General features: G+C 40.9%; 1 protein-coding gene across 2 annotated transcripts; it reads left to right on the top strand.

Moving 5' to 3' along the window:
* The first annotated feature begins 7,016 nt into the window (after positions 1-7,016).
* Positions 7,017-12,031, top strand: LOC103954500. Of its 2 annotated transcripts, XM_009366331.2 has the most exons (3): positions 7,017-7,119; positions 10,247-10,366; positions 10,916-12,031. In XM_009366331.2, the coding sequence occupies exons 2-3, from the start codon at positions 10,283-10,285 to the stop codon at positions 11,225-11,227; spliced, it is 396 nt and encodes a 131-aa protein (XP_009364606.2). In that variant the 5' UTR covers positions 7,017-7,119; positions 10,247-10,282; the 3' UTR covers positions 11,228-12,031. The 2 variants fall into 2 exon arrangements, with proteins under 2 accessions (XP_009364606.2, XP_009364607.2); XM_009366332.2 differs by lacking the exon at positions 7,017-7,119 and having other exon boundaries at positions 10,228-10,366.
* Positions 12,032-24,222: the final 12,191 nt, after the last annotated feature.

Raw genomic sequence — 24,222 nt, 5'->3', positions numbered from 1 at the left:
TGCAATTTTGTATCGTTCCTCTTTGAAAAGAGTGTAACAAAAGTGTCCCATGCTTCCTTTGGCGTTTTAGCATCCCGAATGTGCTCCAACATTTCTTTTTCTATTGTGGTCTTTAAAGCAAACATTGATTTGCCTGCTTTAATTTTCCACTTCCGCAAGACGCCGTTAGCATCTTCCGCTGCCGGTTGTGTAACTTCACTATCACCGACAACCTCCCACAAGTCTTGACCTTGAAGGTAACACTCTATACACGTTGCCCACGTGTTATAGTTTTGGTTGTTGAGCTTCTTGATTCCTCCAACAACTTGAAGATCACCCATCGTATCGGCAAGACTTTGACTACACCGAACAAGCTTGAGTGACTACCGTGCAGAGTAATACACTACTCTCGACACAAAGAAGCTCCCTCTCAAGGTTTGTGATAACCCCAGCAATAATCTCAAGAAATCTTTTCTGATGTGGAAGATCAGTCAAAACTGCAACCACAGAGCATACTCGGGATTTCAAGAGACTTTACAACCAATGCTCTACCAAGAACGATCCCTAACCGACTTGGCTCTGATACCAATTGTTGAATAAGAAGAGTATCCAAGATAACTCTAATGATCCCAAGAAGAAGAAAATAGAGCACACTCTTAAAGAAAGCTCACAAAACAAACTAATTAGCAAAGCTTTTCTTATTTAGCTCTAGGCTTTGTTTTTCCTTGGATGATGTACAATACTTGGGGACTTGGGGGTATTTATAGCAAACCAAATGAAAGCTACACCACACACTTAATTAAACTAAGATTATTTACTACCACACAAAACCCATTAATTGCACCTAATTTTTTCCACTCAACCATACCTAACATTGCCTAACTTTGCAATTGTAAGCAATTACATCATCAAACTAGATATGGACTTGGACTTTAGATTGGGTTGTGGATTACTTATGGTTTTGGGCTGACATTGATTCTCAACAATCAATTCATGGATCCAGCTGTAAATTCTAAATTCATATGAACTCTGAAATGTATTTCAAAAATGTCACGAGCTCATAATAATTCGTACTATCTTCATAAAATAACTTTTTCAATAAATAGTTTCCAAATAATTCTCTTCTTTAGTAATAAATTCTTGGGACCTCACAAGCACAAAGTACAAACCCAAAAAGAAAAAACAAAACCATAAAATCAGTTGAAACAAAAGACAATAATTTGCAAAGGCAACTGAGATAGCAACTTGAGTATGGTTTCTTGAAAATATACGTTGGCACAATTATAATAAGTTTTCAATTCTTTCCAAATTATATAATAAATTTAATTATTTTTATAAGATATATAATAAATTTACTTTAATCTACATAGACCTATGCCTAGGCGTTAAACCTTAGTCCGGCGTCCGACTAGTACTTAACGTCTTTTAGAACCTTGCCATGATCCATTATAAAATTTTGTACTTAGAAAGTGGAACATAGCTGACAAGGTATTTGGTGTACAATAAGAGAGGCGAGAGGGCAAGGTATTTTGCTATTGTTGTGTCATTGGCAAAGACCATATATAATGACGTACAATGCTAAGGTGTTGTTTATGTACATCGAGTAACTTTTATGTAGGATCGTAATATACTTGCTGCTCCAGATACCGTAATTAACCTTTTGGTAAGGTGATGGTACAACCACCATCACCCTCACCACCAGAGAAGCTAATGCCATTCAAGATGGCCACCTGCATCGACGTCATTAATAATGAAGTAATAAATTAATAAGAAATTAACCTCCAAAGTTCCATATCTTAAGGAATAGTTACTGAGGCAAGATGAATCTCACAATATTAAGAACCTAAAATGCATATATGTTCACCCAATACCAATGGAGATTCAAGATGAATCCACTTCCACCGATTCCAGCCACCGCACGGCTCCGGCACTGTACTTACTCCACGGTTTAGATTAGATTAGAAAATTACTAGACAAGAAACAGGACGGGATGGGGGCGGGATTAAAACTTAGAAAGCATGACCTCCCGAACCCCGTTCGTTTATAATATAAGTTATAACTAGCCTTTTGTTATACTCGTACGACTGTGGTAATTGACTCTTTTGATTTTTTTTTATTTGCAAAAACAAAAAAGCAAAAAAGCAAAATAATAATATATCCAAGCAGGGTTTTTTTTTTTGTGAATTTTTTTATTTTATTTGAAAATTGGGAGAAGGCAATTTTAAAATTACTAATGTTTCACCACTGTTGGTTTCTCCCTATGAATGGATTGGATTGAAAAAGGCAGGCGACTTAGAGCAACTCCAGCCCAGCGGGTTTGACTAGCACCCAGTGAAGAAAATAGCCCGGCCTACAAGGAATGAGCTCCAACCCGCACAATTGACTGGCACCCAGCCCGTGCCAGTCAACAGCCCAGCCCAAAATGGATAGACCCAGGAGCCGGTCTGTTTGTTGGCGCGTGCAACACACGCGGGTGCCCAGGCGAGTAGCCGACAGGATTTGCAGGCGCTGGGGCCCGTGTACAGGTCCACTTGCAGTCATCTGGGTGAGGTCGACGTGGCCCTCCTCAAAGCCGTTGGATTTCCAACGGCTAGTTTTTGTAGGCCGTTGGATTTCCAACGGTAAAAAAAATTTAAATTTAAATTTTAAATTGGACCGTCCGATCATAGATCAACGGTCCACGTTTATTTGACCAAAAATTAAAAAAAAAAAAAAAAAGCCCAACGGTCAGAAATTTGACCGTTGGCCACGTGGCAGCGTGTTGGCTGTTGGATTTGATTATTTTTCAAATCCAACGGTCCAGATTAATTACAACATTAAAATTTATTAAAAATTAATTAAAAAATGTCAAAATTTTTTAAAAATACAGAAAAATTTTAAAAAATTAATTTTTTTTTCTATAAATACCTAACCCTCATCTTCCACCTTACACTACATTTCAATATTTTCTACACTTTCTACACTTTCTACATTTGAATATTTTGTACACTTTGAGAGAAAAAAATGACTTCGTGGAAGCTCAGTGAAGATGTTACGTTGTGTGAATGTTGGGTTCGCACTACTCATGACCCGATTACGGGTAATGAGATGGATAAGCGAGAAATGTGGAGTAAAATTACGAAATCGTTCAACGATGTACATGGAAAAGATGTACATGGAAAAGATGCCAGATCTAGTCAAGGTCTTCAAGGTCGTTGGAAAAAACTCAACGCATCCTTTACTTGTTGGAAAAACGCCCTCTCTCATGCTTCTGGTAATTTGCGTAGTGGGACAATTTTAGCGGATGAGGTAACAATATTTTTATTTATTTATATGCATTCCCCCCACATCAATATTTTAATTTATTTAATTTCTTATGTAATTTTTATGTAATATGCATTCCAAATACTTATGTAATTTTTATGTAATTTTTATATAATTTTTATGCATTCCACAATTCTTATGTAATTTTTATGTAATTTTTATAGACACTACAAGCACAAGCATTCTACAATGCAAAGAACCATAACAAATCATTCAACAAATGGGAATGTTGGCAAATTGTCAAAGATTGCCCTAGATACAAAATTGTGGCAACCGGTCCAGAAGTTGTCATGCACGGTATGGGTCTACACAGTTCGCCAGAAGCAGACACAGCCGAACAAGAAGCCAACACATTTGAAGACACGGAAGGGATGCCTGAACAAGTGCCAGAGACCCAACCGACTCGTCAGTCCCTCAGGCCTCAAGGTAAAAAGGCATCAAAGAAAAAAGGTAGTTCTTCCAAAAATGACTACACTAAATATATGGAGGAACTTACTCGTCAAGGTGAAATGAACATGGCATGGGAAAAGGCTACAGATGAGGAAAAAGCTGCTGCTGTGGCAGCAATTATTGCAGCTACTGAGGCTCGTGATGCAGCGTCTGAGAGACAAAGAGAAATAGTTAATCCAGAGAACGAGATGATTAGAGAAGCACTTCATCGAGAGAATGAGATGCTTAGAGAAGAAAGGATGACTCAAACAGATCGTGACACTATGAACAAGTCTCTAGTAGGACTGTCTCCGAATTCAAAATATTTTTGGACATCAGAAAAAAGAGATGTCGTGCGAAGGAGGCGTGCAAGAGATGCCGAAACAAGTCAAGGGGGTTCCAACTACAGAAATCCTAGCAACCAAGATCCTAGCACCACATATCCTAACTCCACAGACTTTGTATAATTTCGCATTTATTTGTACTACTTTATTTAATTTCTTATGTAATTTCTTATTTATTTTTAGAACTTTATTTAATTTCTTATGTAATTTCTTATTTATTTTTAGAACTTTATTTAATTTCTTATGTAATTTCTTATTTATTTTTAGAACTTTATTTAATTTCTTATGTAATTTCTTATTTACTTTTAGAACTTTATTTAATTTCTTATGTAATTTCTTATTTATTTTTAGAACTTTATTTAATTTCTTATGTAATTTCTTATTTACTTTTAGAACTTTATTTAATTTAAACTTAAAATTACATAACCTCACCATTTAAACTTAAAAAAAAAACCATTTAAACTTAAAACACCAAATAAAATTACATAAAACACCATTTAAACTTAAAATTACATAACCTCACCATTTAAACTTAAAACACCAAATAAAATTACATAACCTCACCATTTAAACTTAAAAAAAAAAAAGCAAACACACTAAATAAGATTACTTAAAAAACAATACACTTTATTCTTCAACCACAAGCCTTATTTTAATTATCTTCGCCTTCGTGCAATCTCCACTGATGGTCAATCAAGTCATTTTGGCGGGCTATGTGCTAGTATGGCTCTTGCAATGAAGTGTATCGTTGAACGATCAATTCATTGTAACGTCCATCCCGTTCCAACGGCTCGTGTTGCACAGGATCTTCGGTCCGGTCATGAGCATAGTAGATTTGTGTTCTTGAGTTGTTCATCGGATCCGGCTCGTATTCATCGACGGCATCATAATCATACTCGTCTTCAACAATCATGTTGTGGAGAATAATACACGTCATCATGATGGATCGAAGAGCCTCGACATCAAACATTCTAGCTGCAGCCCTGACAATGGCCTAACGAGCTTGCAGGATACCAAAACAACGCTCGACATTCTTCCTACACCCTTCTTGACACTTTGCGAAGTGTTTCTCTTTTTCACTCTGCGGGTGTGGCACTGTTTTGACAAATGTTGACCACCTTGGGTAAATACCATCTGCAAGGTAGTATGGTCCCTCGTATTTAGTACCATTAACCCAATATGTGCATCTAGGCCCACGCCCTTGTAGCAGTTCCTCAAACACTGGAGATTGGGCAAGGACATTTAGGTCATTCTGAGCTCCTGGAACACCAAAAAAAGCATGCCAAATCCATGTATCAAAAGAAGCCACCGCTTCCAAAATGATGCTTTTGGCTCCTTTTCTGTCGCCATAAGCTCCTTGCCACGCACTTGGACAGTTTTTCCATGTCCAGTGCATGCAGTCGATGCTTCCAATCATGCCAGGGAAGCCTCGCATCTCACCCTTCCTCAGAAGCCTTCGCATGTCCCTTGGCGTGGGTTGCCGAAGGTACTCATTGGTGTAGAGGGCTTCAATTGCAGAGCAAAACCGCATCAGGGACTCCAGAACTGTTGTTTTTCCCATTCTTGCGATCTCATCCACTTGATCTGCAGATGCTCCATATGCAAGCATTCGCAAGGCAGCCGTAATTTTTTGCTCAGGAAGAAGACCTAGAACATGAAAATCATCCTCTTTTTGCACAAAATATGGATTATGGTTGCAAACATCACTCATGATTTTAGCGAACAAACTTCGTTGCATTCTAAAACGACGTCTAAAAACATGATCAGGGTAAACGCTGTTGGGAATAAAATAATCTTCCAAGAGATCTTTACCTCGTCTTTCCCTTCTTCTATCGATGTTTGCCGCACGTCCGGGTTTGGCTATCTGACCTATAGCTTGCATGATACGGCGGGAATGTGAGGCCCTCCGCCTTCTATGGTGATCATCCTCATCCTCCTCCATTGCGAAGGCCTCATCTCCACCTCCATCTTGGTCAAGATTGACCAATTCTTCCTGTTGTGCCAACAACCTTTTCTGCTGCTCTTGCAACTGTTTATACGCTCTCGTTGAAGAAGACATTGTAAGAACTCAAGATTTGAAAACGATAAAGAAGAATTCTGAGCTAAAAAAAAGGATTGAGTTTAGTGTGAGGATGAATGTAGGGATGTAGGGTTTATATGGACAAAAAAAAAAAAAGATGAGGTTCTGGACAATGCCACGTGGCACTAGGTGATTGGTTGAAAATCTTAGCGGAAATCTATTCAAAAAATAGTACGTTCGGATAATGACACATGGCGTGACGAGATTGGTTAAAAATCCTATCTGAAATTAAAACTATTTTTTTTTATTAGTTTATAAAAAAAATTATTTAATATTTTAAATGGACTGGGTGTCAGCGCATTTTATAGGGGTGGAGATTGTTTGTGCCAGCGCATTTTTAGACTAGGTGCCAGCACATTTTTTTTTGGAGTGGAGATGCTTTGGCCTATTACTGTTCATTGAGTCTGTTACTGTTCAATTAAGTTGATAAATGGGCTAGATGCTGGCGCAAAGTGGATAGGGGTGGAGTTGCTCTCATGGGAGATCATGATAATTCAACTTCCCAGTTCAGAGGCTTCTCGTGCACACTCGACTCTCCCTCTCCCTGACTGGTCATCTCCTTTCTCAGACCCAGCTCCGTCCACCGTTCATCCTTCGTCGTCCTGACTGGCTGATGCCTCTCGTCCATCATTCAGACTCCCTGAACTCCGCTTCTCCGACCACCGGGCACAACCATCATCTCCTCTCAAGTTTCAACTCTCGACTCCGACTCCGACTCCGACCACCATCATATCAAGGTATGGAACTATGGATGGTTGGACGTCAGTGATGAGTTTTGGGAGGGTTAAGTGGTACTAGGCAATGGGGCATTGGGGTAAAGGGGGATTTGGATTACTGTCTCCTACTAATAAGTAGTCAGGTTTAATTGGACACTTTCTTTACATGTATCAGGTTCAATTGGACGCATTCTCTTGGGAACTGCTGCTTTGGTCTCAAAGACGATTATAAGCAGAGACATTTTTCGTATCAAATTTATGTGATTTGGTCAGAGTCCAGATTACCTCGCAATATTCTGTGATCCTTTCTAATATTGTGCACCTCCTGATTTATGTGTTTGATAGAGATTGTGATCCTTTCTAATGTTGTTCACAGTCGGAACTGCTAAAATTGAGTGGAAATGTTGGACTAGTTAGGCTAATATAGATTATTGTTTGATGCTTATAGGTAAGATGATTATTTCATGCCTGCCAATTAGAGTAGAAAACAAAGCTTGATCCTCTCCTTTCATTTTCTCTGTGTTGCCCCTCCCTATTATTTATTTCTTGTTCTTTTCCTACAACTTTTATGCTTTCAGAACAATGGTTTTTTCTAAGCAAGAAAATCTTGATGGACGATCTCTATATTACTTGGGAAGTTGATGAAATTCTTATATTTCTTTCTCCTTCGCTCGTTGGATTCTTTTTTTTTATTTTTTATATTATTTTCTTTGTGTATTATCACATTTGCTCATCTATGTTTGTTCTTGGGATGACCGGGCTTTAAAGCGGAGGCATAATTGTTGGAGTTTGTGGCCAAGGACTATCCTCCAAAATACCTTTCGGCTAAAGAAAGAAAGAAAACATCTTTCCTTGTTTTGGGGAGGAAAAAAGGGAAAAGCAAAGAGGAAAAAAGGGAAAAGCAAAAGGAAAAAGTTTTGGTGTCTTAAACACCCGTGAGGGCTCATTTCGGTTTAAAAAGGAAGTAAAAGAGTGTGAGAGCACAATTCGGTTGGCAAGAGAGAAAAAGAGCTCGGTTTGCAGAGAGAAGAAAGAGCTCCTTTTTTGCAGAGAAAAAGGGCACGGGTGTGAGAGAGTTGAAGAGAGAAATCAAGAGAGCTAGAGTGAAAGATCTCTTGTGAAAGAACTCTTGGGATAGAGTGAGGCTCTTGGGAAAATTCTGTGAGTGGGTGTACAAGGGATATGGGATTGGGTTATGTCGATTTAACTCATGTGTAACTTGTACTGTTTTTTTCTCATAGTGAAGAGCAATATCTCTCCGAGGACGTAGGCAGGTTTTTTGCCGAACCTCGTAAATTTCTCGGTGTCTTTATTTCTTGTATTTTATTTTGTTCAACTGTGTGTGAAATTGGTGAGGTTGTAATCTGAATCTCGGTTCCGCACTGACGAACGGGCCAAGGCACAACAATTGGTATCAGAGCTTTGTTGGAAGCTTTGGTTCATTGAAGGTTCAGATTTATTATTCACCATGATGACTACAAACATGTCGTTTTCAGTTGAAAAGTTTAATGGGAAGGGCAGTTTTACTCTCTGGCAGATGAGAGTAAAGGATGTCTTGACTCAACAAGGCTTGGTTAGAGCTTTGAAGGGAAAAGATGGGAAGCCTAAAGAAATGACAGATGACCAGTGGGAGGAGCTGGAGTCGCGTTGTGTTAGCACGATTCGACACTGCATAGCTGATAACATTATCAACAATGTTATGGATGAAGATTCTGCGCCTGCACTGTGGGAGAAGTTGGAAAAACTCTATATTGCTAAGAGTTTGACCAACAAGTTACATCTGAAGAGGAAGCTGTACAAGCTGAAGATGGATGAAGGCGGGAATCTCATGGACCACATGAATGTGTTCAATGGATACTTGGATCAATTGAGGAAAGTTGATGTTAAGGTTGAGGAAGAAGATAAAGCCCTTTTACTTCTTACCTCACTTCCAGATTCGTATGAGAATCTTGTGACAACCTTATTGCATGGAAAAGATACAGTAAGTTTGGAGCAGGTGCAGGCTTCTTTGGTGTCTTATGATACACAAAAGAGGAAGACCATTGTTGATGGTGGGCACGAGACTGCTTTAGCTGTTCAAGGTTGGAATCATGGAAGAAAATTGGGAGGAGGATTTGAGAGAGACAATAGGTTCAAATCAAGCTCCAAAGGCAAGGGACCACAATGCTATGACTGCAAAGAATTCGGGCATAAAAAGATAAATTGTCCTTTGAGAAAAAGAAAGGATGATCTTGGTCCAGGTAGCAGCAATTTTGTGGCGGAAGACTTCGAGTATGCCCTCTAGGTATTCGAAGCAACACATCTCTTGGTGATGTATAGTCTCAAGTGTTGCAGGGGTTTTGCAGCAGGTGGAGCTATGGGATTCACAGGTGATGAGATGGTCCTGAAGAATGAGAAGTGTGAGGAATGTTTGTCTGGCTCGACGGGTGTTGCTGGAAATGGGTGCACTGACAAGTTTCCAAGTTGCAGACAATGAAGAGGAGGAAAACCTGCTGGAGGAGACGAGGATGTGTCGAGATCCTGTCTGAAGCTAAATGTTTTTTTTTTTTGCTTGCAGCAGCTGCACATGCATTGGCAGTGACTGAATCGGAACAGGACCAATGAGGTTGATTCAGAGTGTGCATGCTGGTACGTAAGGCCAATGGACTTTGGTACAGCTTGGCCAAGGTGGAGATTGTTGGAGTTTATGGCCAAGGACTATCCTCCAAAATACCTTTCGGCTAAAGAAAGAAAGAAAACATCTTTCCTTGTTTTGGGGAGGAAAAAAGGGAAAAGCAAGGAGGAAAAAAAGGAAAAGCAAAAGGAAAAAGTTTTGGTGTCTTAAACACCCGTGAGGGCTCATTTCGGTTTAAAAAGGAAGTAAAAGAGTGTGAGAGCACAATTCGGTTGGCAAGAGAGAAAAAGAGCTCGGTTTGCAGAGAGAAGAAAGAGCTCCTTTTTTGCAGAGAAAAAGGGCACGGGTGTGAGAGAGTTGAAGATAGAAATCAAGAGAGCTAGAGTGAAAGATCTCTTGTGAAAGAACTCTTGGGATAGAGTGAGGCTCTTGGGAAAATTCTGTGAGTGGGTGTACAAGGGATATGGGATTGGGTTATGTCGATTTAACTCATGTGTAACTTGTACTGTTTTTTTCTCATAGTGAAGAGCAATATCTCTCCGAGGACGTAGGCAGGTTTTTTGCCGAACCTCGTAAATTTCTCGGTGTCTTTATTTCTTGTATTTTATTTTGTTCAACTGTGTGTGAAATTGGTGAGGTTGTAATCTGAATCTCGGTTCCGCACTGACGAACGGGCCAAGGCACAACAATAATTCTTTTTGGACTACTGTTCTGGTTTCTATTCCCTGACAAAGTTTTCATTTAGAGACTAAGCATAGCCATATAATTGCTTAAGTTTCAGAATACAATTAGGTGGATGCTTATTGACAAGTAAAGAATGGATGAGACCATGAAGCAATTCCAGAAAAGCTTAATTGAACTCGAGACTGAAGCTGAGCGTCTCCTCCTAGCTCGAAACCAGGTAATTTATACCTCTAGCTTCTTCTTTACAGACTTGTATGTTTTACCGTTAACAAAGATAAATTTTGAGAAGTAGCTGTGAAATTGGAAAGTTTGAATTCAAGCAGGACGTCAACAGTACATTTCATAAATTTCAATAATGAATGATTAGATTAAAGGATTGGAAAGTTTCAATAACAAATGGTTTGATTAAATGATTGGAACCATAAGATTATTATTTTAGATATTGCAGCCCGTATGAAACTGTCTGGAAAAATTAATCTATTACAATTTAGTTACTTGTCGACATTAAAAAAAAACCCTTGTTACCCAGCTTAATTTTTCAAAATTCCCTTGGTCGGTTGGTCCCTTTCTAACTGATATATTTATGTTGGGTTTTGTTAAACCGTCATTCCCAGTAGTGTTTTTTTATTTTTTTTTTGGTCAACAATCCCAGTGCAGTTGAGTGGCTTTATTATGTGAACTAATTCAGTTTTGTTAAAGTTAGTATTCTATTGTGTCGTGTTAGTAACACAATGGAGATTTGGTGTTTGTTATGATGGAAACGCAGATGGTTGAAAATGACAGGGTGAGGAATGGGAACAGAGAAGCACTTACATCTCTGAGGAAGATAGCTCGGACAACCAAAACTAGTGTTCCATCTCCTTTTGAGTCAATAATGAAGGAGATTGGGGGGCCTCAATCAAGACCTCTGGTGAAGGAGGTATGCCCTACCTGTGGCAACCATGATTCAAATGAGCGCACTTGGATGATGTTCCCGGGAACTGATGTCTTTGCAAGGATTCCATTTCATGTTGCCCATACCATCTTGGAGACAGGTTTTCTCTCAAGCTGCTTTTTATTTTTCTTTTTATGCAACTAATTGGGACATATACCCAACTGTATTATTAAGAAGTGCAACTCTTTCACATATCAATATATTCATATAACCATGTATCACGAAGGATTAATGAATAATCTCGAGTGTCCACTGTAGTAGCCCTTGTGAGCAAAACGGGTTAAATAAACTATGTAGCATCTTTAAACAAATTGGTTGAGCTATTTATGAATTCTTAAACCTTTGAAGCTCTAGTGTTTTGTTTAAAAGGCCTATAGATGTTCGTGAAGATGCCATCTTCCCTGATGCAACTTCTATTTATCTTACAAAAGGAAGCTATGCTTCAGATCACATTGGCAAATTTGAAATAAGATCAGAGGGATTTGTTCAGCATTAAGTTTTTGTTATTAACTCAGTTTCTCCTACTGAAAAGTTTCAAACTTTTAATGTGTCAGACTGGATAGTGTTCTTGCTTGTCAATCATAATTTCTCAAACTTAACCGTTGACGCTTCTTGGAGGAATTCATTCGAGTTTCTAGACGCTTCTTAGATGTTCGTGTTTTGCTGCGTTGCTGTCCTGTCTCTTATTGCTGCCAAAGTTGGGAAGTATGGCTCATGAACTCTCAGAATTCATTAGTTGTCATCTGTGCCTTCTCATAAAAAATATATGTTTTTATAGATTTAAATAATTTTAGTTGGGAAGTACGGACCGGCTCATACCATGAACATGATCGTTGGAATATTAGTTGGATTCTTGGCGTAGTAGTCGGTGAATTCTTGGCGTATTAGTCATTGAATTGTTAACGAAGAATCCAACAACGATGAATGTTAGTCGTAGTTTGAACCTGAGATCCATAATCGTTGAAATAGTTATCAGATTTTTGGCTTGTTAGTCATTCTTTTTTGCTAATAATCTAACAGCCATGATCCATTTATTAAACTTTGCACCAAGAAAGTGGAACATAGCTGACAAGGTGATTTTTTTGCTAATAATCTAACGGCCATGATCCATTTATTAAACTTTGCACTAAGAAAGTGGAACATAGCTGACAAGGGATTTGCCGGAACACACTCTTTGAATATTTTTCGCAAGCATAGGTAAGCAAAAAGTATTGAAGTGTTGTAAAACTGACGGTGTGTGCAGTGGAATAAATAAAACAAGACATAAAATTTACGAGGTTCCTCTACAGTCAGTATGACTGGAGTACGTTCTTGGAGCAGCAGTGGTGTTTTCATTATAATTTAGAATAATAAGAGTACAAAATAACTTTCTTTATTATCTCCTCTCTTCTCCCTCTCTTTTCACTCTTCCTCTTCCGTGAGCCTTGTGGCTTCTATCTGTTTGCTCTCATCCTCAACATTTCTTTTTATAGGCACATATGATAGTGCTTGCTGCCTTGCTGCCAGCTAAGCTATAGTGTTCTAAAGTGGTTGATATAGTCATTCATTACATCATTTAGTGGTCAGCCACCAATGTTTACAACATAAAAGGGTTTTTTTTTTATTTTTTTTTATTTTTTATTTTTTATTTTTTTATAGATATAATTTTATTTATTAACTTGAGAAGGCATTCCACTAGAGCAATTCACCGTGGGTTTAATCCCTTAGGGAATTGGCTCTTTAATCCCCAAAGGTAACAATTTAGTACTCATGCCATTTAATGTAAAGTATAACTAATCAGATATGATTCAAGATGATAATCAAGAAGGATTATACAGTTGTTAACTGATTGAATTTCTTTTGTTACTTGATTTTATGGCTTTATGTGACAGCCCGTCCCGGAAATGTCTAAAACGTACGCGTGAAAAGACTATTTTGCCCCTAGTTCGATTTCCTTACGTTTATTTGTTGTTTTGGGTTTTGTTGGCATACCTTGAGCCACACACACACTCCCACACTCCACACCCTTTTGTCCCTTTCCCTGCACCCTATCCCGTGCCCAGTTTCTTCCCATTTCCTTTGAAAACGTACGGACACACCCACAAACCTATCAAACGTCCACAGATCGAGGGAACCAAGACCATATTCAAGCTCGTGAGGCTCGTGGGAGTCCAACCGTACCATTCCAGGTAAGAACTCCGTCGTTTTCACGTCGATTCAACAATGTCCGATTTGAGGTACTATTCATGCACACGTGATTTCTCACGTTTTAGGAAATTCCAAGCTTGTAGGAAGCTTGGTGAGGTCCCAAGAAGGCTCAGAGTAGTTCGTTTGAAGGAATTGGATGTCGGGATCGTTGGTATCGAAGTTGGCCGGAGTTGGATTGATTTTTCAGGTGAGATTTTGTGGTTTTTAACCCTTGAAAGTGGTATGATTGTGTTCCTCTAGTTCTAAGCTTCATTTTGGTACCAAAATCGTGGAATTTGGTTGAAAAACGAAGAAGATATCGAAGTTTGAAAATTTTCCAGTTTTCGCCGGCGCCGGAGACTCGCCAGGGAAGAAGACGGAATATTCCGTCAAATCTGACGGAATATTCCTGACGCCGTTGACGGAATCTGTCAAAACTGACGGAATATTCCCTACGGCGTCAGTTGACGCCGTCAGCGTGCCAGGCACGTGCTTGCGCCTGGCCGGCGCGTGTGGCCGTGCCTTGGCCGGCGCATGGGGGCGCGTGCGGCGGTGAAAAATTATTTTAAAAATTTGGGGTTGTTCGTGAGGTTGAGTAGATCACGTTGGTGTGTATGAATACACCCCATTTGAGCATTGTATGAGAAGTTATTTCTAAAGTTTGGTTATGTACTTTAAAATTAACGTTTTATAGTTATTTCGCATATAGGTGAGACATATCCCGAGGACGAGCATGGTCACTCGAGGCAGGGGGGCTACGACCCTTCCACTTATCAGTGAGTGGGCTTTTGGTTTTCCGTATATACCTATATACTTATATTTCCCAGAAATTGATTTAAATGTTTATTAGTTATATGCCATTTTTATATTGTTGGTGATTATGCATGATTAGTTGCATTTATATATATATATATATGTTCGTACGTATATTGGTGCCGTGGACGCACAGGTAAGTGTATTCACATTTATGTTCAGTAGTGATTCGAGATGCTTAGAGAGCTCATAACCTGCACCCCCGGTATTAGTGCTCCCGCCCAGAGTAGGGCACAGTCCTTCACGTGGTTGTTCAGCACACGCTCAGCTTGGATCCAAGTTAGGTGCACAGTCCTGTCGTACAGACCACTTTAGGTGGTCCCGACTCGTAGGTGACCTGCGATTATTCGCACAACCTTCACGTGATTGTAGCACTAGAGTGTCTATATGTATTACACCCAGGCCTGTCGTACAGACCACTTTAGGTGGTTCCGACTCGTGGGCAGGTTTAGTTATTGTGATTGAGATCTGAGCTCTAGATGCAGCCGTACAGGTCACGTTAGGTGACTCCGGCTGCTAGATTATATGTTATTGATGTGATTTATACCTGAGCACTTGCATTTCATTCTGTGGTTCCGATATGGCATATATTTGAGCATGATTGGCATTTTTTATATCTACGTACATATGTTTATTTTCTGGGAAGTATACAGGTTTTACGGCGAGGGGTTAGAATATTGTTTTTGAAATAGTTTTCGAAAAGCTTTGTTTTTGCCCACTCACGCTTTTGTTTTGCGCCCCTCTAGGTTCTAGCTGTTCAGTTGATTTGGTGGTTTCCCAGAGGGCTTTCCCGGCATTTCTGACAGACGATCACCAGCGTAGGGCCACCTTCGGGTGTACTGTTGTCGTGTCAATTTAGTTGGACTGCTTTAGGCTTTCTGCTCTGAAATTGTGTCTCACTTACGCTAGCACTTATTACTATTACCTTGTATGCTAGTTTTTATTTATTCGTACTTTTACGTTACTACTTTATTAGCTTCCGCACTGTGCACATGGCTACGTCACTTCCACGTGACAGCCAGCACCCCCTGATCTCGCTCGGGGTATGTCAGTTTGGTATCAGAGCCTAGGTTTGGCAGTCCTGTACTTTTGTGAGTATTCTAATGGTTTTGGTGTCTTCTGTCAGAACTATGCCGCCTCGTCGGGAACCACGTCGCTGTGCTGAGCCTAGTTTCCCCGATATTGCTCAGCTGGGGGAAGTTATTGCTACCGCTATTCAGTCAGCGATCCGCCCTCCCCAGAGGACTCCTCTGGAGACTATGTATAATTTGAAGTTGGATAAGTTTGAAGGTAATGAAGGTCATGAGGGGGCAGAGCGATGGTTAGAGCACATTGGGAAGACTTTTCGTGTTCTGAATAGTCAGGGGAATCTTCCTGTCGAGAAGTGGGTAGAGACGACCTCGTGGTTTCTGGGTTCGGAGTCTGCAGCCTGGTGGGAGCAGGAACTTCGTCGTTTGACTCCAGCTGAGAAAACTGATTGGGATGTTTTCATTAATTTATTCAAGAGAAGGTTTGTGCCCCCTGAGTACATTGATCGTAAGAAGCTGGAATTTACTGAGTTGAAACAGAGGAAGCTGACAGCGAATGAGTACTATCGGAACTTCACTGATTTGTCTCGCTATCATCCTGAGATTGTGAGTAATCCGGCGGAGATGCTTCGTCGTTTTCGCTTAGGCACTAAGAAGAAATGGCGTTCGATGGCGACCACTACTCATTGTAATACTTACCAGGACTTCTATGAGATTCTACTGAGGGTTGAGGACTCAGAAAACATGTCGAGCGAGAGTGATGAGGAAGAGAAGAACGGTAATCAGAAGAAAGATGATAAGGGTAAAGGTCAAGCATCGCTCGGGCCTCGTCGGACTCAGAACTTCAAGAGGGGTGGTACTAGTTCTAGCTCTTCTAGCGGTGGTTTCAGCGCCACTGGTCAGGGACGTGGAGGTAGGTTTGCTGATGGTGCTAGAGGCCAGAGACAGGGTGATGGTGGCAGAGGTAGGGCCCCACTTTTCCGCAGGTGTAATAATCGGCATTTTGGTGAGTGTAGGCGTGGCAGCAGTGGTTGTTTTACGTGTGGGCAGTGTTGGAAATGTGCCCTAAAACCAATCATATGATGATACTTTACGGACATTTCAAACTAATGTAGTTTAAATGTAAAGGGCAAAGATTATTGTTTGAGCCGTCTCATATAAATGTTATATGCTTAAACGATAAGTCCAAGGAATATGTGATTGGAAGAATGCGATAAAGAAGTTAGATTCATGAGACCACTCTTTCGTTGACACATCCTAAACGTTCCTGATCATAGGATTGTCAATTGGGCATTGATAGTCCGTTAAGATCAGTACGTGCTATGTCTTCTCTCAGGGAGAGTGACTAGTCTCGAGTCATTGGTGTGTGTGACATCAAGACAAGTACGTAGGTGCTCAATAGAGAATGAGTTCACTGAACACGATCAACGAAGAGTTCTCATATTCATGTCACATGAGAACTCATGGTTGGGATAATGCAAATTAGTCTTTTGACCTGAGGCATCACAGTTGTCTTGTGGTTAGGTCCTTAATCTTTGATTATGTCAAAGTCACTCCATCAGGAGGGTGTCCAAGGCATCGTTGGGGTTAAGCCACTTAGCCATGGAGGCAAGTGAATGCGCAACAAGGGATCTCTAACCTTCAAACTGTTTGAGGGAGAATACTCCATGATATGATTAAGAATCTTTGGCCAAAGTATGAATGAGATTTAGGAATGTGTTCCAAATCACATTCAAGGTAATCATATAAGCACAAGACTCACATTGGATAGTAGACATGAATAAACTATCAAACCAAACAATGTGGTCAAGAGTATTGTATTAGAGAAAGACCGTATTGCATTTGTAATCCTAAAACTGAATAGGTTCTCCACCTCTTCTGATTAGCTTGGGTAACCATGACATGCTGCTAGGCGTCAACCATGGTTTGTGGAAGCCCTAAAAGTGTATTATCACTAACGGGAGAATTGAAAGTAAGTTTCAATTCACAATCAATTAGGAAGAGTTTTAATCGCCCACTGACTCGCTAAAAGGAACCTAATGGATCGTTCACCGAGTAAGGTAGAGTTTGAAGAAACAACGGAGATGAGTAAGAATAATTAAATGGTTTAATTATTTATCTAAGGCTAGGATTAATTAATATGTTAATTAATCAAACGAATAAGTTCGTTAAAGACCTCAGGTTAGTTTTGGGCCGCAAGGCCCAATGGGATTTGAATGTCAAGCCCATTAACTCAAGTTGTATGACAACTTGAATAAACAAAGGGCTTGAAAGCCCAATAAACCCTATAGGCTTGCCATGTTAGAAGAATAGGGCTTTTGGTCCATTAGGTCACTTATTTGAAGGGACTATATAAAGGACTTTATAGCCTAAAATTTACATATGGTAATTTTTGGGGAAAGGATGAGAACACAAGCTCTCCTTTCTCTCTAAAATTTAGGCCACCTTGGAGGGATCATCTAGCAATCAAACTCCTCCAAGGTCACTCATTTCTTCTTCATTATGCCTTGGTGATGAATCATTAGAGGTTCTCAATTTTGGGAACTTGGAGAAACCTTTTCATCCATCCAAATCCATGGATCTAAGATGCAAGGAATGAAGGCCCTCTCTTTGGGTGATTAGCCTTTGCTTATGCAAAGAGGAATCTACAAAGGTATTGATTTCTCAACTCACTTTGTTTTGAGTTGAGTTTTGGTTCACCTATCTACTAGGCTTTGAATTTCATGGGTAAATGTTTTGTTTTTAAGTGCATACAAGCATGATTCCGCCTTTAATTGTTAATTGCATGCTATTGATGTTGCTTAAATGAACATGTTTTTCACAAATCTTTCTTCAGGCAGATGGGACATCGGGCTGGGAATTGTCCCCAGAGTCAGCAGCAGACTTTCTTGCCGCCACCTGCGCCGATTCAGCAGATTCAGGGTACGGGTAGTTATGGGCAGTCAGGTCGAGGTGGTGCCTATCACTATCAGGGTGATGCTGTTCCTTATGCCCCGGGACAATATTAGTATCCCCAGGACCCATATTCTCAGGGTGGTTATCCTCCGTATCCTGGCGGCTATATGTCGTATCCTCCAGCTCCAGCAGACGGTTCTCAGTGGTTTCAGGGATGACAGTTTCAGCAGGGAGAGATTGCTTCGAGTAGCGCGGGGTCTTCGAGGCAGTCTGGTCAGCCCAGTCAGGGGCGTGGTACTCAGAGTCGTGGTGGTCAGACGAGCAGAGGTCGCGGTGGACGACAGCAAACCCAGGGGCGTATTCATAATATTTCGCTGCAGGATGCTCAGAATAATCCGGATTTGATCATGGGTACGTTAAATATACTTGGTTATTTTGCTAGAGTATTAGTTGATTGTGGTGCTACACATTTGTGATTTCTCATACATTTGCTCAAGTGACGCAACCTCGCCCCACACCTCTAGGGTATGATTTAGGGTTTGCTATGCCTAGAGGGGAGAAATGTATTGTAAATTGTGTGTACCCAGGATGTCCAGTGATAGTTGAGGGTGTTGTTATGCCAGCCGACCTTATCCCGTTAGATATTGTTGACTTTGATGTGATTCTGGGCACATATTGGTTGCATTTTTATCGTGCCAATATTGATTGTTACGGGAAAATAGTTACATTCCATCGTCTTGGACTACCTGTGGTTACTTTTGTGGGTGAGCAGAGTGGGGTGAGACATGGCGTTGTCTCTACTGTGCGAGCGACAAGATTGTTAGCTAAAGGTTGCCAGGGGTACTTAACTCATGTGGTGTTGGATGAGGCTACTCCTAGTAGAGTTGAGGATGTGAGGGTTGTCAGACACTTTCCCGATGTTTTTCCCGAGGATTTGCCTGGTTTACCACCAGATCGAGACATGGAGTTTACTATTGAGTTGCTTCCAGGTACTAATCCTATTTCCTTAACTCCATATCGTATGGCACCCGCTGAGTTAAGGGAATTGAAAGTTCAGTTGCAGGAATTAGTGGATAAGGGTTTTGTTCAGCCTAGTACTTCACCGTGGGGAGCTCCGGTATTGTTTGTGAGGACGAAAGACGGAACTTTGAGGCTATGTATTGATTACAGGCAATTGAATCGGGTGACGATTAAAAACCGTTATCCGTTGCCACGTATTGATGATTTGTTTGATCAGCTTCGAGGTGCTTATGTATTCTCCAAGATTGACTTGAGGTCTGGATATTATCAGCTGAAGATTAGTAGGGATGACGTTCCTAAGACGGCGTTCAGGACTCATTATGGTTATTATGAGTTTCTGGTTATGCCATTTGGGTTGACGAATGCACCAGCTGCTTTCATAGACTTGATGAATCGGGTATTCCAGCCATATTTGGATAGGTTTGTTATTGTTTTCATCGATGACATTCTGGTGTACTCGAAGTCTAAGGCGGAGCATGTTCGACATCTTACTTTGGTGTTGAAGAGGTTGAGGGAACACCAATTGTATGCTAAGTTTAGCAAGTGCCAGTTTTGGTTAGACCAAGTTGCGTTTTTGGGGCACGTCATTTCTGCTCAGGGTATTTTGGTGGACCCTCAGAAGGTGGCAGCTGTGGAGAATTGGGAGCAACCGCGAACCGTCACTGAGGTGAGGAGTTTCCTTGGTTTAGCAGGTTATTATCGGCGGTTTGTTAATGATTTTTCGGTGATTGCTTTACCATTGACGAGATTAACGAGGAAGGATGTTAAATTTGAGTGGGATGATAAGTGTGAGCAGAGTTTCCAGCAGTTAAAGTATTGTCTCACTCATGCACCAGTTTTGGCACTCCCGGACGATAGTGGTGATTTCGAGGTTTGTAGTGACGCTTCTTTGAATGGTCTGGGGTGTGTGTTAATGCAGCATGGTAGGGTGATTGCTTATGCTTCACGGCAGTTGAAACCTCATGAGTTGAATTACCCTACACACGATTTGGAGTTGGCCGCTATTATCTTTGCGTTGAAGTTGTGGAGACACTACCTTTATGGGGAGAAATGTAGGATCTTTACAGATCACAAGAGTCTTCAGTATCTTTTTACTCAGAAGGAACTTAATCTTCGTCAACGGAGGTGGATGGAGTTGCTCAGCGACTATGACTGTACGATTGATTATCATCCTGGTCGTGCAAATGTAGTTGTTGATGCACTTAGCAGGAAGTCTCAGGGTCGCATTAATGCGTTGTATGCGAGTCGTATTCCTCTTTTGGTGGACTTGCGTTCTACGGGAGTGAGGTTAGAAGCAGAAGTTAGAGATGTGGCTTTACTTGCTAATTTTCAAGTTAGGCCGATTTTAGTTGATCGGGTACGTGAAGCCCAGGTGGCTGACAGGGAAACTCAGGAATTAATTCAAGCTCGAGATCGAGGGAGGAGAAGAGACCTCATAGTTCGTGATTCAGATGGCATGTTGATGCAGGAGGGTAGGATGTTCGTGCCTAATAATTTGGATTTAAAGAAAGAAATTCTCGATGAAGCACATATCTCGGCTTATGCCATGCATCCAGGAGCTACTAAAATGTATCATACCATTCGACCATTTTATTATTGGCCGGGTATGAAGAGGGAGATAGCTGAGTATGTGAGTAGGTGCGCTGTTTGTCAGCAAGTTAAAGCAGAAAGAAAGAAGTCGTTTGGGTTGTTGCAGCCGCTTCCCGTTCCAAAGTGGAAATGGGAAAATATTACCATGGATTTTGTGTACAAGCTCCGGCGTACACATAATGGTTTTGATGGCATTTGGGTAATCGTTGATCGGCTCACTAAGTCGGCACATTTCATTCCAGTGAGGGAGAAGTATTCTTTGGGCCGATTAGCGGAGTTGTTCATCTCGAAGATTGTGAAATACCATGGTGTCCCTGTGAGTATTGTCTCGGATCGTGATCCACGATTTACATCTAAGTTTTGGGTGGCTTTTAAGGAAGCTTTGGGTACGAGGCTACTTTATAGTACGGCGTATCATCCTCAGACAGACAGACAGTCAGAGAGAACCATTCAGACTTTGGAGGATATGTTGCAAACTTCGGTGTTGTAGTTTGGTGATGCTTGGCACCAGCGGTTGGATTTGATGGAATTTGCCTATAATAACAGCTTTCATTCGAGTATTGGCATGGCGCCATTTGAGGCATTATATGGTAGAGCTTGTCGCACACCGTTGTGTTGGTCAGAGGTTGGAGAAAGAGTCTTAGTGGGTCCGGAGATTGTTGAGGAGACTACTCAAAATGTTTAGGTAATTAAGTCTAACCTGAAAGCAGCCCAGGACAGGCAGAAGAGTTTAACAGATCGGCATGCTACGGACAGAGCATATAAGGTCGGAGATTGGGTATTTCTGAAGCTTTCACCGTGGAGAGGTGTTGTGAGGTTTGGGAAGAAGGCAAGTTGAGTCCCAGGTACATCGGACCATACATGGTCACAGAGCGAGTGGGTGAGGTAGCTTACAGGTTGGAGTTGCCTCCAGAGTTGGCTAGAGTGCATAACGTTTTTCACGTGTCCATGCTTCGACATTATGTTGCTGATCCGTCTCATGTGATACCTCCACAGCCCTTGGAAATTAATCCAGACTTGACTTATGATGAGGAACCAGTGACGATACTAGATTGGAAGGAAAAGGTTCTGAGGAACAAGACGGTGAACTTGGTGAAAGTTTTGTGGATGAATCATTCCGTGGAGGAAGCTACGTGGGAGACAAAAGATAGGATGAGGGATTTGTACCCTAGGTTGTTCTTTGGTCACTAGGGGTTGATATGTGGTTGTTTTGAATTTCGGGACGAAATTCTATTAAGGTGGGTAGGTTGTGACAGCCCGTCCCAGAAATGTCTAAAACGTACGCGTGAAAAGACTATTTTGCCCCTAGTTCGATTTCCTTACGTTTATTTGTTGTTTTAGGTTTTGTTGGCATACCTTGAGCCACACACACACTCCCACACTCCACACCTTTTTGTCCATTTCCCTGCACCCTATCCCGTGCCCAGTTTCTTCCCATTTCCTTTGAAAACGTACGGACACACCCACAAACCTATCAAACGTCCACAGATCGAGGGAACCAAGACCATATTTGAGCTCGTGAGGCTCGTGGGAGTCCAACCGTACCATTTCCAGGTAAGAACTCCATCGTTTTCACGTCGATTCAACGATGTTCGATTTGAGGTACTATTCATGCACACGTGATTTCTCATGTTTTAGGAAATTCCAAGCTTGTAGGAAGCTTGGTGAGGTCCCAAGGAGGCTCGGAGTAGTTCGTTTGAAGGAATTGGATGTCGGGATCGTTGGTTTCGAAGTTGGTCGGAGTTGGATTGATTTTTCAGGTGAGATTTTGTGGTTTTTAACCCTTGAAAGTGGTATGATTGTATTCCTCTAGTTCTAAGCTTCATTTTGGTACCAAAATTGTGGAATTTGGTTGAAAAACGAAGAAGATATCGAAGTTTGAAAATTTTCCAGTTTTCACCAGCGCCGGAGACTCACCGGGGAAGAAGACGGAATATTCCGTCAAATGTGACGAAATATTCCTGACGCCGTTGACGGAATCTGTCAAAACTGACGGAATATTCCCTACGGCATCAGTTGACGCCGTCAGCGTGCCAGGCACGTGCCTGCGCGTGGCCGGCGAGTGGGGGCGCGTGCGGCGGTGAAAAATTATTTTAAAAAATTGGGGTTGTTCGTGAGGTTGAGTAGATCACGTTGGTGTATTCATACACTTCATTTGAGCATTGTATGAGAAGTTATTTCTAAAGTTTGGTTATGTACTTTAAAATTAACGTTTTTATAGTTATTTCGCATATAGGTGAGACATATCCCGAGGACGAGCATGGTCACTCGAGGCAGGGGGGCTACGACCCTTCCACTTATCAGTGAGTGGGCTTTTAGTTTTTCGTATATACCTATATACTTATATTTCCCAGAAATTGATTTAAATGTTTATTAGTTATATGCCATTTTTATATTGTTGGTTATTATGCATGATTAGTTGCATTTATATATATATATATATATATATATATATATATATATGTTCGTACGTATGTTGGTGCCGTGGACGAACAGGTAAGTGTATTCACATTTATATTCTGTAGTGATTCGAGATGCTTAGAGAGCTCATAACCTGCACCCCCGGTGTTAGTGCTCCCGCCCAGAGTAGGGCACAGTCCTTCACGTGATTGTTCACCTCCCGCACCACACGCTCAGCTTGGATCCAAGTTAGGTGCACAGTCCTGTCGTACAGACCACTTTAGGTGGTTCCGACTCGTAGGTGACCCGCGATTATTCGCACAGTCTTCACGTGATCGTAGCACTAGAGCGTCTATATGTATTACACCCAGGCCTGTCGTACAGACCACTTTAGGTGGTTCCGACTCGTGGGCAGGTTTAGTTATTGTGATTGAGATCTGAGCTCTAGATGCAGCCGTACAGGTCACGTTAGGTGACTCTGGCTGCCAAATTATATGTTATTGATGTGATTTATACCTAAGCACTTGTATTTCATTCTGAGGTTCCGATATGGCATATATTTGAGCATTATTGGCATTTTTTATATCTACGTACATATGTTTATTTTCTGGGAAGTATACAGTGTTGGAAGTATGCCCACAAAGCCACTCATTTGATGTAATAGCTTTTTGGAATACTTATTGTGTTAAACTTTTATATGTTTAATAGAGGGCAAAGCTTATTGTTAATCACTATTTATAATATCTTATGTTTAAGCAATAAGGGAATCCAAAGAATGTATTTGATATAAGAGACAAGTGATTTAAGTTAGTTAAATTAACGAGACCTTTCTCTTATGTTCATTCCTAAAACGTTCCTAGCCATAGGATTGCCAATTGGGCATTGACAATCCGCTAAGGTTAGTATGTGTTATGTCGACTCAAGCGTGAGTATGAACTAGTCTCAAGTCATTTGGTGTTGGACACTAAGGCAAACACATAGGTGCTCGAAAGAGTAATCGAGTACACTGAACAACGATCAAACGAGAGTTCGAACATACATGTCATGTGAGAACTCGATAGTTGCAATATGCAAAGTAGTCCTTTGACCTGAGGCATCATTGATGTCTAATGGTTAGGTCCTTGATCTTTGATTATGTCAACGGCATTCCATTGGAGTGTCCACGGCATTGTTGGGGTCAAGCTATCTAGTCATGTAGGCATATGAATGCACAACAAGGGATCTCTA

This window comes from the organism of the source record quoted next, unplaced genomic scaffold (genome assembly GCF_019419815.1).
Source record: "Pyrus x bretschneideri cultivar Hongxiangsu unplaced genomic scaffold, Pyrus_bretschneideri_v1 Contig104, whole genome shotgun sequence".
NCBI classification, from domain to species: domain Eukaryota; kingdom Viridiplantae; phylum Streptophyta; class Magnoliopsida; order Rosales; family Rosaceae; genus Pyrus; species Pyrus x bretschneideri.
Note: the sequence above shows the minus strand (reverse complement) of the source record. Positions and strands in the feature narration are given on the sequence as shown.

Excerpts from the sequence above, each read along its gene's own strand:
- LOC103954500 (XM_009366331.2), top strand. The coding sequence starts at position 10,283 with ATGGATGAGACCATGAAGCAATTCCAGAAAAGCTTAATTGAACTCGAG. Across the intron at positions 10,367-10,915 it reads TCCTCCTAGCTCGAAACCAG|ATGGTTGAAAATGACAGGGT; the intron begins GTAATTTATACC and ends ATGGAAACGCAG.